Source organism: Ailuropoda melanoleuca, chromosome 12 (genome assembly GCF_002007445.2).
Source record: "Ailuropoda melanoleuca isolate Jingjing chromosome 12, ASM200744v2, whole genome shotgun sequence".
NCBI classification, from domain to species: Eukaryota; Metazoa; Chordata; class Mammalia; order Carnivora; family Ursidae; genus Ailuropoda; species Ailuropoda melanoleuca.
The window spans coordinates 22,655,153-22,672,154 of NC_048229.1; the positions used below are offsets into that span (position 1 = coordinate 22,655,153).

General features: G+C 54.3%; 1 protein-coding gene across 7 annotated transcripts in view; it reads left to right on the forward strand.

Moving 5' to 3' along the window:
* The window catches only part of TPST2 (tyrosylprotein sulfotransferase 2), a 55,555-nt gene that overhangs the window by 31,785 nt on the left and 6,768 nt on the right, over positions 1 to 17,002 (forward strand). For 2 of the 7 annotated variants that reach the window (XR_004619210.1, XR_004619209.1), the window contains exons 2-3: positions 11,584 to 12,489; positions 15,068 to 15,349. Coding sequence is in view for 5 of the 7 variants with exons in the window: in XM_034639346.1 (XP_034495237.1) it covers positions 11,584 to 12,489; positions 15,068 to 15,284 (1,123 nt within the window). In the remaining 2 variants the exon portion in view is untranslated. Of the gene's footprint in view, positions 1 to 3,774; positions 4,040 to 9,808; positions 9,889 to 11,583; positions 12,490 to 15,067; positions 15,350 to 17,002 lie in introns of all 7 variants that reach the window. The other 5 variants (XM_034639349.1, XM_034639348.1, XM_034639350.1 and 2 more) reach the window with 5 other exon arrangements.

Sequence of the window (17,002 nt, forward strand, 5' to 3'; positions counted from 1 at the left end):
ACTCAGGCGCCCCCAGGGTAATGAATTTTTATAGGGTCACATCCAGGTCTGTTGTGGTTATACTGTGGAATGTTTAATGAGAATACCTAATTAGAGATGATGATAATTTAATAGCTCACGTTTACTGGAATCCTCCTGCCAGGTCCTGCCCTGAGCACAGCTGTCATCCCAGCAACCCTCTGAGGCAGGCCGCTCAGCCCATTCAACAGATGAGGACACCGAGGCTGTTGCCGTGAACTGGCCCCGGGCCTCATGGCCCATCCTTAGCAGAGCTGAACGTAGACTAGGTCCCTCCTGAGCTGTCCACCTGTGCCCTTAACCACTGTTGGGCCACCCCGCCCCTCGCCTCATTTCCGTGTTCTCTTTGAGGCGGACACGTGAGCTGGGTGCTGGCCAAGAAAGGAAGGAAGACCAATTAGGAGACGCCATGGTGGTCTGCGGTGGCCTGATCTGCAGCCCTGGGGAGTGTTCCTGCTCGGAACAGCCCCACCCCCGGGGCTGGAGAGCCACTTGGCCGTGGGAATTTGCCAGAGCGATGTGGGGTGCAATCCAGACTTGCTCAACTGGACAGATTTCTCAGGACCTCTCCCTGGAGTCTGTCCGTGGCTTCCAGTCCTTAACGAGTTCCTGGGATGCCCGCTACCAGGCCACCTGCTGTGGTCACCCTGAGCAGTGGAGCCCACACACGAGCCTGGAAAGTGATTTCCATCTTAAGGTTCAGAGAGGTTTAGCGCCTCGTCTGAGGTCGCCTTCACAGCTCTTGTCATCGAGAGCTGGAAGCGTGGGGGCATCCTGGGTCACACGTCCTGGGGCCCAGCATGAGTCAGGGCATGGATAAAACACTGGGGAGGTATTCTCTTATTTCCTCTCTGCCGCCCCAGGTGGTGGGCACTGCCTGTTCTCATTCTACAGATAAGGAAGCTGACCTCTTATGTCCTTTTAAAAATGCTAACCCTGAGCTGCTTGTTCAAGTGGAATCTTCCGTGAAGCACCCCTTGAGGTGTCGCATCAAAGAAGGTTCTAGCCATTGAAGTTGGGTATGGGGCAGGGAAGGGAGACTCAGAGTTCAGCCACCCCCTCGAGTCAGTGGTGGGGAAACTGAGTCCTGGAGAGAGAAGAGGCATATCCTGGTGGCATGGCACTTGGGCAGAGCATGTAGGATTAGAAACCCCTTCCCCTTGTCCTGGGTCAGGGAATGTCACTCTCTGCTCAGCTTTCCAGGCTGCCGGGGCCTGAAGGCCACAGACTCGGTGTCTGAACTTTATGTGCAGGACGCGTGGTTTGGGTAAAGACAAGCCTGCCCTCTGCTCTTTCTCATGGTGAAGCCTCCATCTCCGTGAATCCTCACGGCAGCCTTGCTCATAAGAATTGTTGGACCCATTTTACAGATGAGGAAGCTGAGGCCCAGAGGCAGGTGCACACCCAGGCTGGCTGAGTGCCCCTCTGGGGCTGTGTGCACCGCTGGTGACTGACACACACCACTCCTTCTGTTTCCCCACACGGCTGGGTTGTATGTCTGGGGCCAAGGTCACCCCAACTCTGGTCCCTGGTGTCCTCCACTCGCTTGGGACTTGAGTTCCTATCCAAGGTCACGTGCTGGTGTGTGTTGCCAGCATGGGTGGAGGTCATGTTTCTTCCTAATAGTCGTCTTGCCTCCTGCTTTTATTTTTTATGTAAAATCAAAACACCCAGCCACACTCTGGGCTATGCCCTCAAGCTTTTTCCGGTGTAGACCTCTGCTGCTCTTGTGCTGGACGGTGGCGAGAGGCAATGGGCAGGAACGGGAGCCTAGCCACCCCCGCCCCCAGGAGAAGTCCAGCTCTCTGGCTCCTGGAGGCACCCTCTTTGGATGGCCTCTGAGAGGCCCGGGAGTTTGGAGGAGGATTTGATTGACTCCCATTTAACATTTCCTCAGGTGTCCGTGTAGGTGACAGATCCAGGCAGTAGGGCCTTGGTCACCGATAGAAACCACATATATCTTTAAATTGCTTGCCAGTGGCTACAGATATCTCTTCTCGGAACGCACCTTACGTTTGTCGTAGGGCCTGCCTCTAGATCGCATTTATTGTTTTAATAAATGAGAATGTAGGTTTATCAGAGCCGGCTTTATCAGAGCCGTTTTTGGTAATGCTGTCCTTAGCCAGCTTTCACTATAATTGGTGTCCTTTTGATCCTCTGTATTTTATTCGATTTAAAAACACTCTCGGGGCGCCAGGGTGGCTCAGTCAGTTAAGTCGCCGACTCTTGATTTTGGCTCAGGTCATGATCTCAGGGTTGTGGGATCGAGCCCTGTGTCGGGCTCCATGCTGGGCGTGGAGCCTGTAAGATTCTCTCTCCTCTGCCCCTCCCCTGCACCCCCCCCATTGCTTATGCATGCTTTCTGTCTCTTAAAAAAACAAAAAACAAAAAACCACACCCTTCTCAGAAGGGGCCCATCATTGTCACCAGACAGCTGAAGGGCTCCGTGGCACAAAAGGGTCAAAGGACCAGCTAGACATGGGTCTGCATCCTGTGTGAGGACCTGGCCTGGGCGGGCACCTCGAATGCCAGTTCCAGTGCCCTAAGCAGCATTTCCTCGAGCGGTGGGGTAGGGGGAGCAGCACTCAGTGAAAGGCAGATCCCCCGGGCCTCATCACATAACTTCTGAACCAAAATGTTTGGGCGCGGGACCGAGGGATCTGTGGCACGGGGGTTTGAGAACCAAAGGAAAGGGGAGAAATCAGTGGTTACGGTCATAGAGCCTGTTCTGAGTGCTGTCAGGTCATTTATTTAATCCTTACAGCTCCGTTAGTATCCCCATTTCACAGGTGAGGAAACTGAGGCACAGAGAAGTTAGGGACTACGTCCCCCTAGCCTCCTACCCCGGCAAAGACTGCATTGCTAATCATCAGCAGAAGCAGGACTCCTACTCCAGTGCTCATTTCCCCCACCTGCAGCAGCTTCTTGGCAGAGGAATGGAGACAGGGTCCCCTGTGGGCCTGCAGGCATGTGGGTATGGGTGTGTGTGCGCGCACGCGCATGTGGGTGCATACACGTGTGCGGCCGGTGTAGGAAGCCCTGGCCCCACAGGGTCACCCTGGCCTTCTCCTGTTTGCATCGTTCACCAGGCAGGGGCCCCATGTGCTCCCAGGCAGGAAGCCGGGGGGGTCCAGCATGGGGGCAGGGCTGGGAGCCAGGGGTCAGGTGTCTGAGCGGCCATGTGACAAATAGCTTCCCCATCTGTGTGCTGGGTGGAGTCCGGTTTCGGGGAAGTAATGAAGAGCTCCGGTTCTCGCATCAGACAGACCTGGGTTCCAGTTCAGGCTCAGTTACCCTCCGTGTGACCTTAAGCTAGGCACCTCTCCTCTTATACCGTCTACCTCCAGGGAGGTGGTTAGAGGCAAAACGTCCGTAGAAGCACCAGGCACACACGAATTTCTCTCCCTAAGTCTTTACTTGGCAACAGAACCAGATGCCAGATGATTCTTGTGCTGCTGCTGCTTTTTTTTTTTTTTTTAAATGAACTGTTTGTTTTCCCAAGTTGTACATTTTTCGCTCACCCACCAAAGGCTGGCCACCTGAGGCCTCCCACTGACCCTTCTGGGGTGGAGCCCAGAACCAGAATATACACCAGCTCCCACTGGGGCTAATCGCATACGCATTTCCTGGGCTTGCCTGAGCCCTGCTGGGGGCATGTGCTGCCCCAGTGGGTGTTCGCAGCATACGGACCAGGGGGTCGGCCAGCGGTGGCCCGCGGGGCAAACCTAGCTCACTGCCTGATTTTGTAAATTGCAGCACGGCCACGTGCCTTCCTTGGTGTGTCGCGTAGAGCAGCTTTCCTGAGTGGAGGAGCTGCCTCACGGACCGTGTGACCCACGTGGCCAAGATCATTGGCTCTCTGGCCCCTGACAGAGGAGATTTGTTGATCCCGCCTCGCCAGGCCACTTGTTTCTTCCTACGCGAGTCCCTTCGTTCTTCGTCCGGTTGCTGTGAGGACAGTGCTCACAATATTAAATGCTGACGTTTTTGCGTGTTGACTCCATGCCGGGCTTGGTGGAAGGTATGTAGTTCCTCGAGATTCTCTTTGGTCTGGGTGTGATTCCCATTTGTCAGGTAGGAACACTGAGGCTCGGAGAGCCACACCAGAGTGGGGGAGCCGGGATGTGAGCCCTGGGCCATCATCACTCACTATCCGCAACTTGTACCTAACAGGGGGCTGCTGGGCCTCCTAGGGGGAGCCTGGACAGCACATGGGGGCCCTGCTTTGGTTATTTTTGGTAAAAAATATGAAGATTTGGGTCTTCGTCCTGGTTCCCTTGCTTATCAGCTGTGTGGCCTTGGGCAGGTGACCGCACCTCTCTGAGCCCCAGAAATAAGTGGTAATAAGGGAGGGTCAAAGGAGGTCATGGGGTGGCGGGGGAGTGAGGACAAAATTCAGTGATCTGTGTAAAACCCTTAGCTTAGTACCTTAGCATATAGTAAGAGCTCAATCAGGGCGCCTGCGTGGCTCAGTCCGTTAAGCGTCTGCCTTTGGCTCAGGTCATGATCCCAGGGTCCTGGGATTGAGCCCCGCCATCGGGCACCCTGCTCAGCCCTCTCCCTCTGCCCGCCCTTTACCCCTGCTTGTGTGCACTCACGGGCTCTCTCTCTCAAATAAATAAATAAAATCTTTTAAAAAAATTAAAACAGTAAGTGCTCAGTAAGTAAGAGCTAATACGTCTGATGCAGCGTGCCAGCCCACCTTCCCTTCTTCCCTTTTTAAGCACTGAGAATGCTTTTATGCCCAAGAGTTATTCTTTGACCTCTTCCTCTTGCCCCGTTAGAATCTGGCTGGTTTCCCTCCAGAGTGGGGCAGAGGTCTCTGCTCCCTAGAGGCCTGACCCCAGAGAGCGCCCCTCTCCTGTCTCCCCAGCTCTGGGGTCGGGGTGGTGAGGTCAGGGGGATGGGCAGTAGCCATGGCAATGGAATGTTTGGGAGCTGGCGCCCACAGGGAGAGTTTGCAGGGCCGATGGCTGAGCCCGCACACAGGGGCACCGGGCCCCCCTCCGAGACCACTCTGTAAGTGCAGCCACCTGCCTGCTTCGCTGGCGTCCTGTGCTTGAGCCCCCCTCCCCGGTCCAGGAGACCTCTGAACCTGGAGAAATCACGCTGAGTTAGAAAGGCCACAGGAGCTTGAACCCAGATCGGTGTGGTCTCATGTAAATGTCACCCCCTCCTGCGGCACCTTTTGGCAAGTCTCCCCGCCCCACTGCGGGCATTTCCTTCCGAGCCTTTGTCACAGGCGTCATTATCCCACATGCTGCCTTCTTGCCGTCCTCCAGGATGTCAGCTCCACGAGAGCAGGAGCCTTGGCTGCCCTCGAGGTGTCCCAGCATCCCGATCTGTGCCTGGCACACAGTAGGTGTGAACATTGGTGGAATGAATGAATGTGGGTTTAAAAGGATCTCGAGCACTCAACAGCCCTCTCCCTGTCCCTCCCTTCTAGTGGTCATTCAGGGAAAACCATGGGCCAGTGCAGAGAGAGAGCAGAGTCCCCCCGGGCCCCCCCGGCTGCCCCCATTTTATGAGTCACGTGATGTGACGCCCAGGACAGCATCTTGGGGACATAGCCAGCCAGCTGGGAAAGTGACTCGTCTTCCAGCTAGATGAGTGGCTTCTGCAAACCACTTTAGCTCTCGGCCTTTCAAACTCCTCATCCATCAAGTGGAGATAAAAGGCCTCACCTTAAGAGGTTCGGTCCAGCGTGAAATGAGAAAAGGGAAGGGCAACGGGTAAACAGCACTTGCTGTTTGCCAGGCGCTGGTCCAGCATTTTCTAACTTATTTACACCTCCCAGCACCCCGAGGCGGTGACTTCCTCCTTGGCACTGACCACACTACAAATACCCTATCAGGTATTGCTGTCCTTCCCATTTTACAGATGCAGGACCTGAGGTTCAGAGAGGCTCAGTGACTTGCCTAAGGTCACACCCCCAGTAGCTGGGGGAGCCGAGATCGGAGCCAGCCCAAGCAGCCTGCCCCCCTCCCAATGTGCGGCATAGAACTCAAAAAATACTAGTCATTCTGTTATTTTATTCTAGAAAAAGGCAAGTTGACAACATTCTGAAGTATGTCTCGAGGAGAAACATGTTATCACCAAACACCACTCCTGATGGCCTTTTCGAGTCCTCGCATTTCCTCCTTGTCTTTTTTTCTTTCTGTGGTTTCTGTTTGCTGTTTGATTCGGCTGATGTGGCGGTTATGCTTTAGGGGCGTAATTATACACACCCTGCCCCCACGAGGGCCTGTATCATCCATAAACTGGAGAACGGGGGTCAGGGGTGCTCCCCCCTCCCCACACGGGGCTCTTGTGAGGATGAAATGCGGGCTGGTGTCAAGTACACAGTGGTGCTTAATCAGTGCTGCCCTTCCTCTTACAAGAAAAAGGGGGCTCAGTGACCCCCCCACACCCATACATCTCATTTGTCTTCCGAATCAGCGCCCTCCGGTAGAGCTTCCTGCCAGTGATGGGAATGTTCTAGGCCAGGGTCCACAAACTTGTTCTATAAATGTCCAAATAGTAAGTATTCCAGGTTCTGCAAAACGGGTAAGGTTTTTATTGCTGCTTCTCTCCCTTTCCCTGCCCCCCACCCCTTTCCCTTAAAAAAAGATAAAAGCCATTCTTCGCTCAATGGCTGAAGTTTGGGTTTGGACCAAGGGCCGCTGTTTGCTAACCTGGTCTCAGACCTGCCCTGTCCAGCAGGGTAGCCGCCCCACCCCACCCCACCCCACCCCAGGGCTACCAGGTGCTTGAAGTGTGGCGGGTGCACACAAGGAATTGAATTTAAAATGTTCTTTCATTTTACTTAATTTAAATGTAAATGCCTGACAAGTGGTCGGTCCCCCCCCCCCAGTGGACAAGCAGCTCTGAAGAACCCCCAGTGGCTGGCAGGCCTCTCTGAGCACTGTGGCATCTCAAGGGCCGCCCGAAGGCAGCTGGGCCCCAGCCATCTCGCTCTCTGCCTGAAGAGCTTCAAGTGCCCTGTCCCTAATTGTTTCTATTTGTTCCAAGAGGCATACCTCTGTTGTGGGCCACCTAGGCCCCAGGAGCCCCAGGCTTGTGTATTCTGAGGCTCAGGGGTGGGGCAGGTGGGGGGGCTGGTTGCTGTGGTTACACCTGGACCCCCCCTTCTCCATCTCTGTGTATGAGAACTCAGCACCCTGCTTTTGCGAGGACAGACAAACTATAGAGGTGAGGCGTGGGCAAGAGGGAGCGAGGACAGAGAAATGCAGTCAAGGCCTTACACCTGGCGGATCTCCAACACGGCACAAAATGAAATAATCGCGGGGGTTTCAGAGTGTTCGAACGGGTCACCGTGAGCTTTCAACAAACAACCATCCACTTTATGGAACAGGAAAACTGAGGCCCAGAGGACCGATGATTTATGTAGACAGTCGTCCAACTGCAGAGCTATGTTCTGAACCACCCCAACGTCCTGGGAGGGGACCAAGAGGACCAGATTCAGCGTGTGAGGCTGTGATTTGATTTCCTCGTGGGCCTCAGTCATCCCATCTGTAGCATGGGGGGAGGTGAGAACCAGACTAGAGCTCTTCCACCCTGAATGGTAAGGACATGGCAGTGAGGTGTACACCAGGAGCCCCTCGGTTCCACATTAGCCCCCAGCTTCCTGCCGGACCCCACTGTACTCATAGCCCCGTTCCTTTAGCGCAGTGGTTAAGAGCTGGGTGTCGGGGATGTCTGGGTGGCTCAGTCGCCTAAGCGTTTGCCTTTGGCTCAGGTCATCATCCCAGGATCCTGGGATTGAGTCCTGAGTCAGGCTCCCTGCTCAGCCGGGAGTCGGCTTCTCCCTCTCCCTCTGCCATTCCCCCTGCTTGTGCACTGTCTCTCTCTCTCTCTGTCAAAGAAATAAATAAAATCTTTAAAAAAAAAACAAAAAAGAGCTGGACGTCTCAGTCTGGTAGATCTGGATGGGAATCCTAGTTCTGGCAGTGCCCTGGGTCAGTTGCTCTTCCTCTTGGGGTCTTTTTTTCTTCTTTAAAATTGGGATCCTGGGGCGCCTGGGTGGCACAGCGGTTAAGCATCTGCCTTCGGCTCAGGGCGTGATCCCGGCATTATGGGATCGAGCCCCGCATCGGGCTCCTCTGCTATGAGCCTGCTTCTTCCTCTCCCAGTCCCTCTGCTTGTGTTCCCTCTCTCGCTGGCTGTCTCTATCTCTGTCAAGTAAATAAATAAAATCTTTAAAAAAAATAAAATAAAATAAAATTGGGATCCTCATACTCTCCTCGTAGGGGGACTAAATGATACAAGGCACTCACGTAGTAGGCATTTGGTCAGTATTAGGTGACAGCCACAGGACAGTGTCCCACTCTGAGGGTGCCGTATTTATCACTAGGCTAGGTATGTGATACCCTTTTGTAGTTGGGCAGTGTACAACCTGTTCAACCATACCCAGCAGCCCCGGATGGTGATTAGTGGTATAGTGGTGGTGGTTGCTGCTTATCCTTATCTTGGTAAGCGGCCACGAGGGCTGGAACCCAGCAATGAGAGTGCCCAGGGGAGGTTAGTGCATCCAGAAGGTCCGCCCCCCCCAAGTCTGGGCTCCTCCAAAGACTGCACTAGAAAGAGCCTCTCCACTCCCCCAGCCTCTTTTACTGGGCAGCTACACTCCCCTGGCTGGCGTTGTCCTCTCTGGTTGAAATGCAGTGGTAGACAGAGCTGGATCGCGGCAGCGTACAGCGGTCCTTTGTCTCTTAGAAAGATGATGGTCCTGGTAGTAGGAGAAGGCCGAGTCCCACAGGGGACTTACACAGCCTCACGGAGCAGGTTCAGGGCATGGCCAGAATCCAAACCCTCTGCATCCCATCTGACCAGTGCTACGGTTTTGTGTGCTGGCTCAGCGCCTCACAAAATTTCCCTAAACCTCATAATAGCTCCCCGAGAGAGGTTATTATGCACCCCACCATCGCCTTCTGTTCCCCCAAAGCTCCATTCTCTCGCTCCCCACCAGTGTCAAGAGGTAAGGGTGGCAGCTCTAATTCAAACTAAAGTGTGATTGATTGTCCTCCAGGAGCACTGACACTGAAATAATAAATAGAATTCGAGTCTCGAGTCTAAGAGGAGGATTTCAGTGAGCACTCGAACAAGTTGACGGGTCCTTGGAGAGATTTCCGAGTAGCTTTACGTCCTGTCCAGCCTGCCTTAGCCCTGAAAATAGCTCTGGAATCAGATTTCTGCGTCCCAGACCCTGAGTTCAGAGGACCAGGGAATCCCCGCCATTATTGGCAGCATGGGACAAGCACGGTTTTCTGGGGAGAGGGTCCCCAGCTATTTTCCGATGCTCACAGAGGCCAGGGACCCCAGGCTGAGATTAATCTGTGCTGTGTCAGTCGCTTCTAGAACCCTCACAGCAGCATCTGAGGTCAGTGCACCCCACCCCTCTCTGCAGCCAGGAAGCTGTGGTTTACGTGGGGGAAGTGACTCTCCCAAAGCCACATGGCCAGGAAATGCTGGGGCCTCTCAGCAGTTTGGACCCCAGGGCTGAGATTGTGTGTTGCCTCAGCTCTGATGTTGTTTTCCCATTTGCTACGGCCCCAGGGGCCCCAGGCAGCCCAGGCCCTTGTGGGTGGATCGGTCCAGCTGCAAACTGGGTCTTTCCGTGGTTTCGGCCAAGCCTCACGTCCATTGAGGAACACCGGCTCCCGCTCCCTTCCCACGGGCCCCGCCCCCTTCACAGGCTGCATGCAGCTCCCCTGCTGTGCTGCATCCTGGCTGGGCCTTTGCACTGGCTGTTCCCTTTGCCAGGAAGACTCGTCTCTGTCTTCCCCACCAGGCTGTTTGAAAACCAGCCATCGCTATCCAGACTCTGCATGAGGGCCACCACCTGCAGGAAGCCTTCCCTCACCTACTCAGGTAGAATCCGTCACCCCCTCCCAGGTGTGGCTCCACGGTGTGGGTAGACTTGGGGGCGGAGGCCGTGTCTCTTGGCTCCCGAGCCCAACTCCTGGCACGCAGAGGGTACTCACTGAATGTGGGAATAAATAAATAACCAGTGACCATGGTAGAGACCACTGGTAACATCCTTTCAAATGCTTCCTATGTGCCAGGCACGTTCCTCAGTTTTTAAGGGAGTCGTGTAATGGTCATGCTGGCCCTTTAAGGTTGAGACTCTTAGACCCACTTTACAGATGAGGCTCAGAGAGGTGAAGTGTGTTGCCCAGGCTCACACAGCCACACAGGAAGGGGAAGAGTTGGGATTCGAACCCGGGCCTGCCTGCCTTCTCAAATGCCCTCAGACCTCAAGACCTCACTTTGATTCTGGAAAGGGGGGCCTTGAGGATAAATTAGGGAGGAGGGCAGGCCTGTCATTTGAGGGGACTGGAGAAGGGGGTGGCTGGGCTGGGTGGGCCTCCTTCCTGAAACAAGCCCCTACTTGAAGACTTGCCCCTGAAGTCTGATCGTCGTCCCTGGGGGGCATGAGGAGCACAGTCTGGGGCTCGTAATTCACGTCCTCAGTCATCCCCTGCGCCTGTCCCCACGTCACCATCACAATCGTGGCATCCCTGAGTCTGCCGGGGACCAGGACACCAGCAGGAGCCTCCTCCCTGACCTCCCTGCCTCCATCCTCGCCCCTGCGGGCCCTCTGCCCAGGAGCTGCCCTGAGAGTACGTCCTGCTCCGTCCCCTGAGAACCTGTGTGGCTTCTGTGTCCCCCAGTTTTTCCCTCTCCCTCCCTCCTGCCTCCATGGCCTGCTGAGGTTCTTCAACCCCCGACACCCTCTCCTGTTTGGGGCTCTTTGCATTCTCTGTTCCCTCTGCCTGGACCACTCCTCCCACCCATCTTCACATGGCCAGCTCCTGCTCATGCAGGACTCAGCTTGGATGCCACCTCCCCCGAGAGGCCCTCCCTGACCTCCCTCCTCCTTCCCCTACCAGAGCCCTCTCACGGTGTAAGCCATTTTTACCCTGTGGCTATAACTGGTATGCTGTCGCTTCCCCCACCAGGAGATGTGAGCTTCTTGAGTTCAAAGGCCCTGCTGTCTTCTCCATTTGCCTGTCCCCAGCACTGAGCGCAGTGCCTGGCACCTTTTTATACTTAATACCCATTTATGGAATGAAGACTGAGTGAATGGGTAGTGATTCCAGAAGAGGCCCAGAACAGGACAGGCTATTCCACACCGTCTCCTGGGTGGCAGTGTGTTCCTTCGGAGCGGGCTGGCCCGGGCTGGAATCTTGGACCCCAGCTCCAGCTGGTCCCCAGGTGGGCACCCCTTGCCACCTCTTTCTAGGGCCCTCCTGTCCTAGCACTTCTGGCCTCGCCCTGCTCCTTCAACCAAGGCACATCCCCCAAATCCTTACCACTCATCTACGAGGTGCCAGGCTCTGTACTAGGCTCTGGAGAGACAGCCATGAACAGAACACGCAAAAACCGTGCCCTTGCCAAGCGGATATGCTGCTGAATCCGGACATTCCAGAGGATTGCTAAATGTGGAAACATTTTGAGAGTCGATGTCAGAGTAATTATTACCCCCACCCGTCAGATGAAGCCGACCGTCGGGGTGTGTTTAGTTAGGACCCGCAGCTCACAGGAGTCCTTCTCTCTCCCCAGATGCGAGCCCCTCCGGCCCCCCGCTGACCTGTCGCTGAAGCCGGCCCGCCCCCCCAGGCCCAGCATGCGCCTGTCGGTGCGGAGGGCGCTGCTGGCGGCCGGCTGCGCGCTGGCCCTGGTGCTGGCGGTCCAGGTGGGTCAGCAGGTGCTGGAGTGCCGCGCAGTGCTGGGGGGCTCGCGCAGCCCCCGGGGGGCCATGCGGCCGGAGCAGGAGGACCTGGTGATGGTGGGCGCGGACCGCGTGGAGTACCGCTACGGCAAGGCCATGCCGCTCATCTTCGTGGGCGGTGTGCCCCGCAGCGGCACCACGCTGATGCGCGCCATGCTGGACGCCCACCCTGAGGTGCGCTGCGGCGAGGAGACGCGTATCATCCCGCGCGTGCTGGCCATGCGCCAGGCCTGGTCCAAGTCTGGCCGCGAGAAGCTGCGGCTGGACGAGGCAGGCGTGACGGACGAGGTGCTGGACGCCGCCATGCAGGCCTTCATCCTGGAGGTGATTGCCAAGCACGGTGAGCCGGCGCGTGTGCTGTGCAACAAGGACCCCTTCACGCTCAAGTCCTCCGTGTACCTGTCGCGCCTGTTCCCCAACTCCAAGTTCCTGCTGATGGTGCGCGATGGCCGGGCGTCCGTGCACTCCATGATCACCCGCAAGGTCACCATCGCCGGCTTTGACCTCAGCAGCTACCGCGACTGCCTCACCAAGTGGAACAAGGCCATCGAGGTGATGTACGCCCAGTGCATGGAGGTGGGCAAGGACAAGTGCCTGCCCGTGTACTACGAGCAGCTGGTACTGCACCCCAGGCGCTCCCTCAAGCTCATCCTGGACTTTCTGGGCATCGCCTGGAATGACGCCGTCCTGCACCACGAGGACCTCATTGGCAAGCCCGGTGGCGTGTCCCTGTCCAAGTGAGTGGAGCCCTCGCCCTGCACCCAGCCCTGCCCCGGCCTGGCTCAGAGGCAGTAGGTGCGAAGAGTAGCGCTGCCTCTCTGAGCTGTGTGGCCTTGGGCAAGTCACTGTGCCTCTCTGAGCCTCTGCTTCATTATCCACAAAAGTGGGGCCATCAACTCTTCCCTTTCCTGAGAGAATCAGCAGGCTTTGAATGTGCTTTATAGTAAGCCGTCGTGGGTAAAGGTTAACTCAGGAACACCAATGTAGAACCAGGTTGTCTGGGTTCACATCCTAGCTCTGCCACTTCCTGGCTGTGTGACCTTGAGCAAGTGTCTCAACCTCTCTGTGCCCCATTTTCTTATCTGTAACACGGGGGTGTAGTCTGTCAATCTTCCAGCTACCTATGAGCATCAAATAGGTTAATACATATTAGATGTTATTATTCCTATTATTATTATTATCATCATCATCATCACATTAGCATTGACATCACTTTTATTGGCACACACATTACCCTCACCCTCATTACCATGGAGTGAGTGCCTGAGGTGTGGTAAGCACTCAGTTAAGCCCCCAACACACATTATTCCTTTAATCCCCACAGCAGCCTGAGGACATAAGAACTGCTCTTCTCCCCGTTTTACAGATGAAGAAAGTGAGTCTCAGAGAGAAGTTACCAAAGTCCACACAGCTGGCAATGTGTGGGGCCAGGATTTGAACTGAGATCTGTTGGGGATTCCAGAGCGTGCGCTCTCATGCTCTCCACGTCCGGGACCCCTCCTCTTTCCCTCCTCTGTCTCTTGCTCTCCACCTTCTTCCTCTGAGGAGTCGTCCCTCTCCTGAGACCCAGAGCATGTGAACAGTGCAGGATCTGCGTGCTGTCTCTCTGTCTCCATCCTGATCAGGCCCAAGCCCCCCGAGATGCTGGAGCTGGGATTTTGTAAATTACCATGACAAAAAAAAATCAGATGACTGAAGGAGTACATCTTTTGTAGGAAATGGGGACAATTTCCCTGGGAAAGGAGAAACAACCTCCAATCCCACCATGCAGACATTGAGATAGGACCTGCTGGTCCTCTGTCAGGGGCTGTTGAGAAAACCAGAGTCCTACTGGACACAAACATGTCTCTCTGTAACCCTTTTTCACTTTGTGTCCAGGATCACCTGCCCAGGGCCCCCTGCCCGCCACCGTGACATCCTTTTAGACGGCTGTGTAATATTCCACTCCGGAACATGGCGTCCTACTCACTGACCCCTGTTTGTGGACATATGGGTTATTTCCAGCTTTCTTTATTCCTCGCAAGCATTGCTCCCATTCGTGTTCTGGGATGCCTGCCTCTGTGTCATTTCTGGCTCATGCAGTCCTGGAGATTCAGGGTGCGGAAAGGCTGTGCATATATTTGAGGTCTCTGACACAGTGGACTGAGCTGAGATTTCTATTCCAGTCTGCAGACTCCAAACCCATTGCTCTTCCCACCCATCCCCGCCCCTCATCCTCCCTGCCCTCCTCCCTCCTGGTCCTGGCCTCTTTTCGCCACATCTCTCGTTTCCATTCTTCTTCCCAATTTATCTCGTAGTTGGGATGGAAACATCTAGAAATAGACCCTGGATCCTGGGATTCTCCTGCCCTCCATCATACAAGGCCCTTGACCTGTGATCGGTAGGGTCCTCGTGATTCAGATGGCTGGGTGAGCCCGTCATAGGGGAGAGTGGAGAAGCACGTCCGACAGATGGTGGTTCCCTTGGCGCAGCCGAGGGTGAAAGCAACCGAAATGGCCATCTTCAGGGGCACGGGCAAAATAAGCTTTGGAGGAAGGGAGCACAGCTGGAGAGAAGAATGAGGTGTTGGGTGCGAAACAAAGTCATAAACCAAAACGTACAGCGTGTGAATTCTGCCGTAAAAACTGCAAACCATAGGATTTCCTTGTGTGCATGAGAGAGAAAAAGCCAGCACATCCTGAGACCTCACAACGTGCCATGTACTCCTCTGGGATTAACTCATTGACTCCCCAGAACGGCCCCATGAGGTGGGTTCTGCCATTATTCCCATTTGTAGAGGACGACTAATGGAGGAGGCTCAGAGAGGTAAAGTAACTTTCCCAAGGCCACATAGCCAGTGCCGGTCAAGCCGGCGTTTGAACCCAGGCAGTCTGGCTCCTGAGTCTGCCCCTAGCCGCTCTCCTGTATAAAGCACAGGAAACGGATTGAGAGGGTGGGCCCCCCAGATGCCAAGACGAGGTCCTTGCAGGAGCTGATGCTGGGAGTGATGGCCACTCTTAGCCTTACCATTTGTGTTTTATAATTCTTTCTCAAGAACAAAATATCCATCTTAGTCACCAAAATGAAACGTTATTTTTAAAAAGTCATGACGTCAAGGAAGCAGAATTTTAAGTGCATGCTGCCTAATACTGTTTTCCAGTTTCTCGCCACGTGCTCTTATCCCCAATGTACAGAGGAGGTATGAGGAGGCCAAGCGACTAGTCCGCAGCCTCACATTCGGCGGGGGCGGGGGGGGGCACAGCTGCCCCAGGGCCAGGTACCCCAGCCTGTCCGGCTGCCCCAGGTGCCATCTGGGTCCCCCTGTGCCCCGCACAGCCTGTTCTTTCTCCCCAGGATCGAGCGATCCACAGACCAGGTCATCAAGCCTGTGAACCTGGAAGCGCTCTCCAAGTGGACCGGCCACATCCCCGGGGACGTGGTGAGGGACATGGCCCAGATCGCCCCCATGCTGGCTCGGCTCGGCTATGACCCCTATGCAAACCCGCCCAACTACGGCAAGCCTGACCCCATCGTCATCAACAACACGCACCGGGTGAGTGCGTGCGCACGCGCGGAGACGTACTCCCGGCCGACAGCGGGGGTGGGACGCGGTGAATGGTACGATCGCTTGTATTTCCATTTTCGCTTGGGCCACAGGGAAGCTCAAAACCAGCTGGTAGCCTGTCTCTCACACCAGAGCAGCTAACAGCGGGCCCGTTTGTGTACTGATTTTATCTGATTTCTCTGTCCTTTTTCACCCTTTTCCCACTATGTCCCTAGCTTGTCTGTCTGGAAAGCACATCAAGTCTTTGTTGAGCCCGAGTATGAATAAACTGTTGGTCTCTTTATTCCCCCATAAAATTTAATGTTGATTTCTCAGACAAATGTGAGCTCAGGGCAGTTTAAAGTACTTTTTAAGCTCTCCTTAGTTGAGGCGGTCAAGGAAGAGGACTTCAATGAGATGGTTTTGAAGCATTGAAAGTCAACTAATCCTGCATAAGGGAACAGTTAGCAAGTTCATGGTCTTATTTACATGTCGCTGTCACAGCTTCGAGTCTCCTCTGGGTGCGGGGTTCTGACTTCCTTAGAGGCATTACATTAGTGAGGGTAATTGAGCGTGGGGCCCAGGCCTGAGGACACTCCCTGCTAGCCCTCACCCCATTAAGACCCAGCATCTTAATTCCAGCTGCGCCCAGCATTTCTAAACACATGCTGATTTTAGAAAGCAAACAATTCTTTTTTTTTTTTTTTTTTTTTTAAAATTTGATTTATTTATTTGAGAGAGAGAGACAGTATGAAGAGGGGTCCTGACACAGGGATCAGTCCCAGGACCTTGAGATCCTGACCTGAGCTGAAGGCAGATGCTTAACTGACTGAGCCATCCAGGCGCCCCAGAAAGTTAACAGTTCTTATGTTGAAGAGCCAAGGAAGAAAGTCACAACTTCTGTCACTTTCCCTTTAATTCTTCAGTGACTCGAGGAGAAAGACCGTTTGGTGCTAAAGAAGGCTTTAACACCTCTCCCACACAGGCAGGCTCTCTTAACCCTGAGCTTTGGGGGCTCGGTCCTTGTGATTGAAGCGGGTCTCAGGGCTTCCTCTCCCCCTTGACATCTGTGGATTGTGCAAGCATCTATTTGTGGAAATACTCAGAGATCCAGTGTAGATGCTTAGGCCGTGTTGACAGTGTGATTATTTGCAACCTCGATGTGGTCTATTTTTTATTATTCAGTTGTTTTAAGTCATTATTATTTATTATTTTTTTAATAGCGTATTCTTTAGGCTGTACTTAATGGGTTTCATACAGTTTTCTGTACCTATGCTGTGTTTCATATACTGTTTTTATATATATTGCATATATCTTCATATAATAAAAAAAAAAATCAATTGACTGGGTTAAAAAGAAGAAACAGCAGCTGGGAATGATCTTGAACTCCAGCCCCCAGGCGCTTCTCACAGGCAGTGTCTGGGCCAGGGTGAGGACCACAGTGACAACGGGCTCTCCTTACCCTGTGTTCTTAGCCGAGGGCCCAGCGGCAACTGCTCTGAAGTCTCTCTAAAAGGCAGAGACCCAGGGCGCCTGGGTGGCTCAGTTGGTTTAGCCACCCACTCTTGATTTCGGCTCAGGTCATGATCTCAGGTGTCATAAGATTTGAGCCCCACGTTGGGCTCTGTGCTCAGCAAGGAGTCTGCTTAAAGGTTCCCTCTCTCCCTCTCCCTTTGCCCTTCCCGCTTGCTCTCACACTCTCTCTAAAAAAAGAATAAATAATAAAA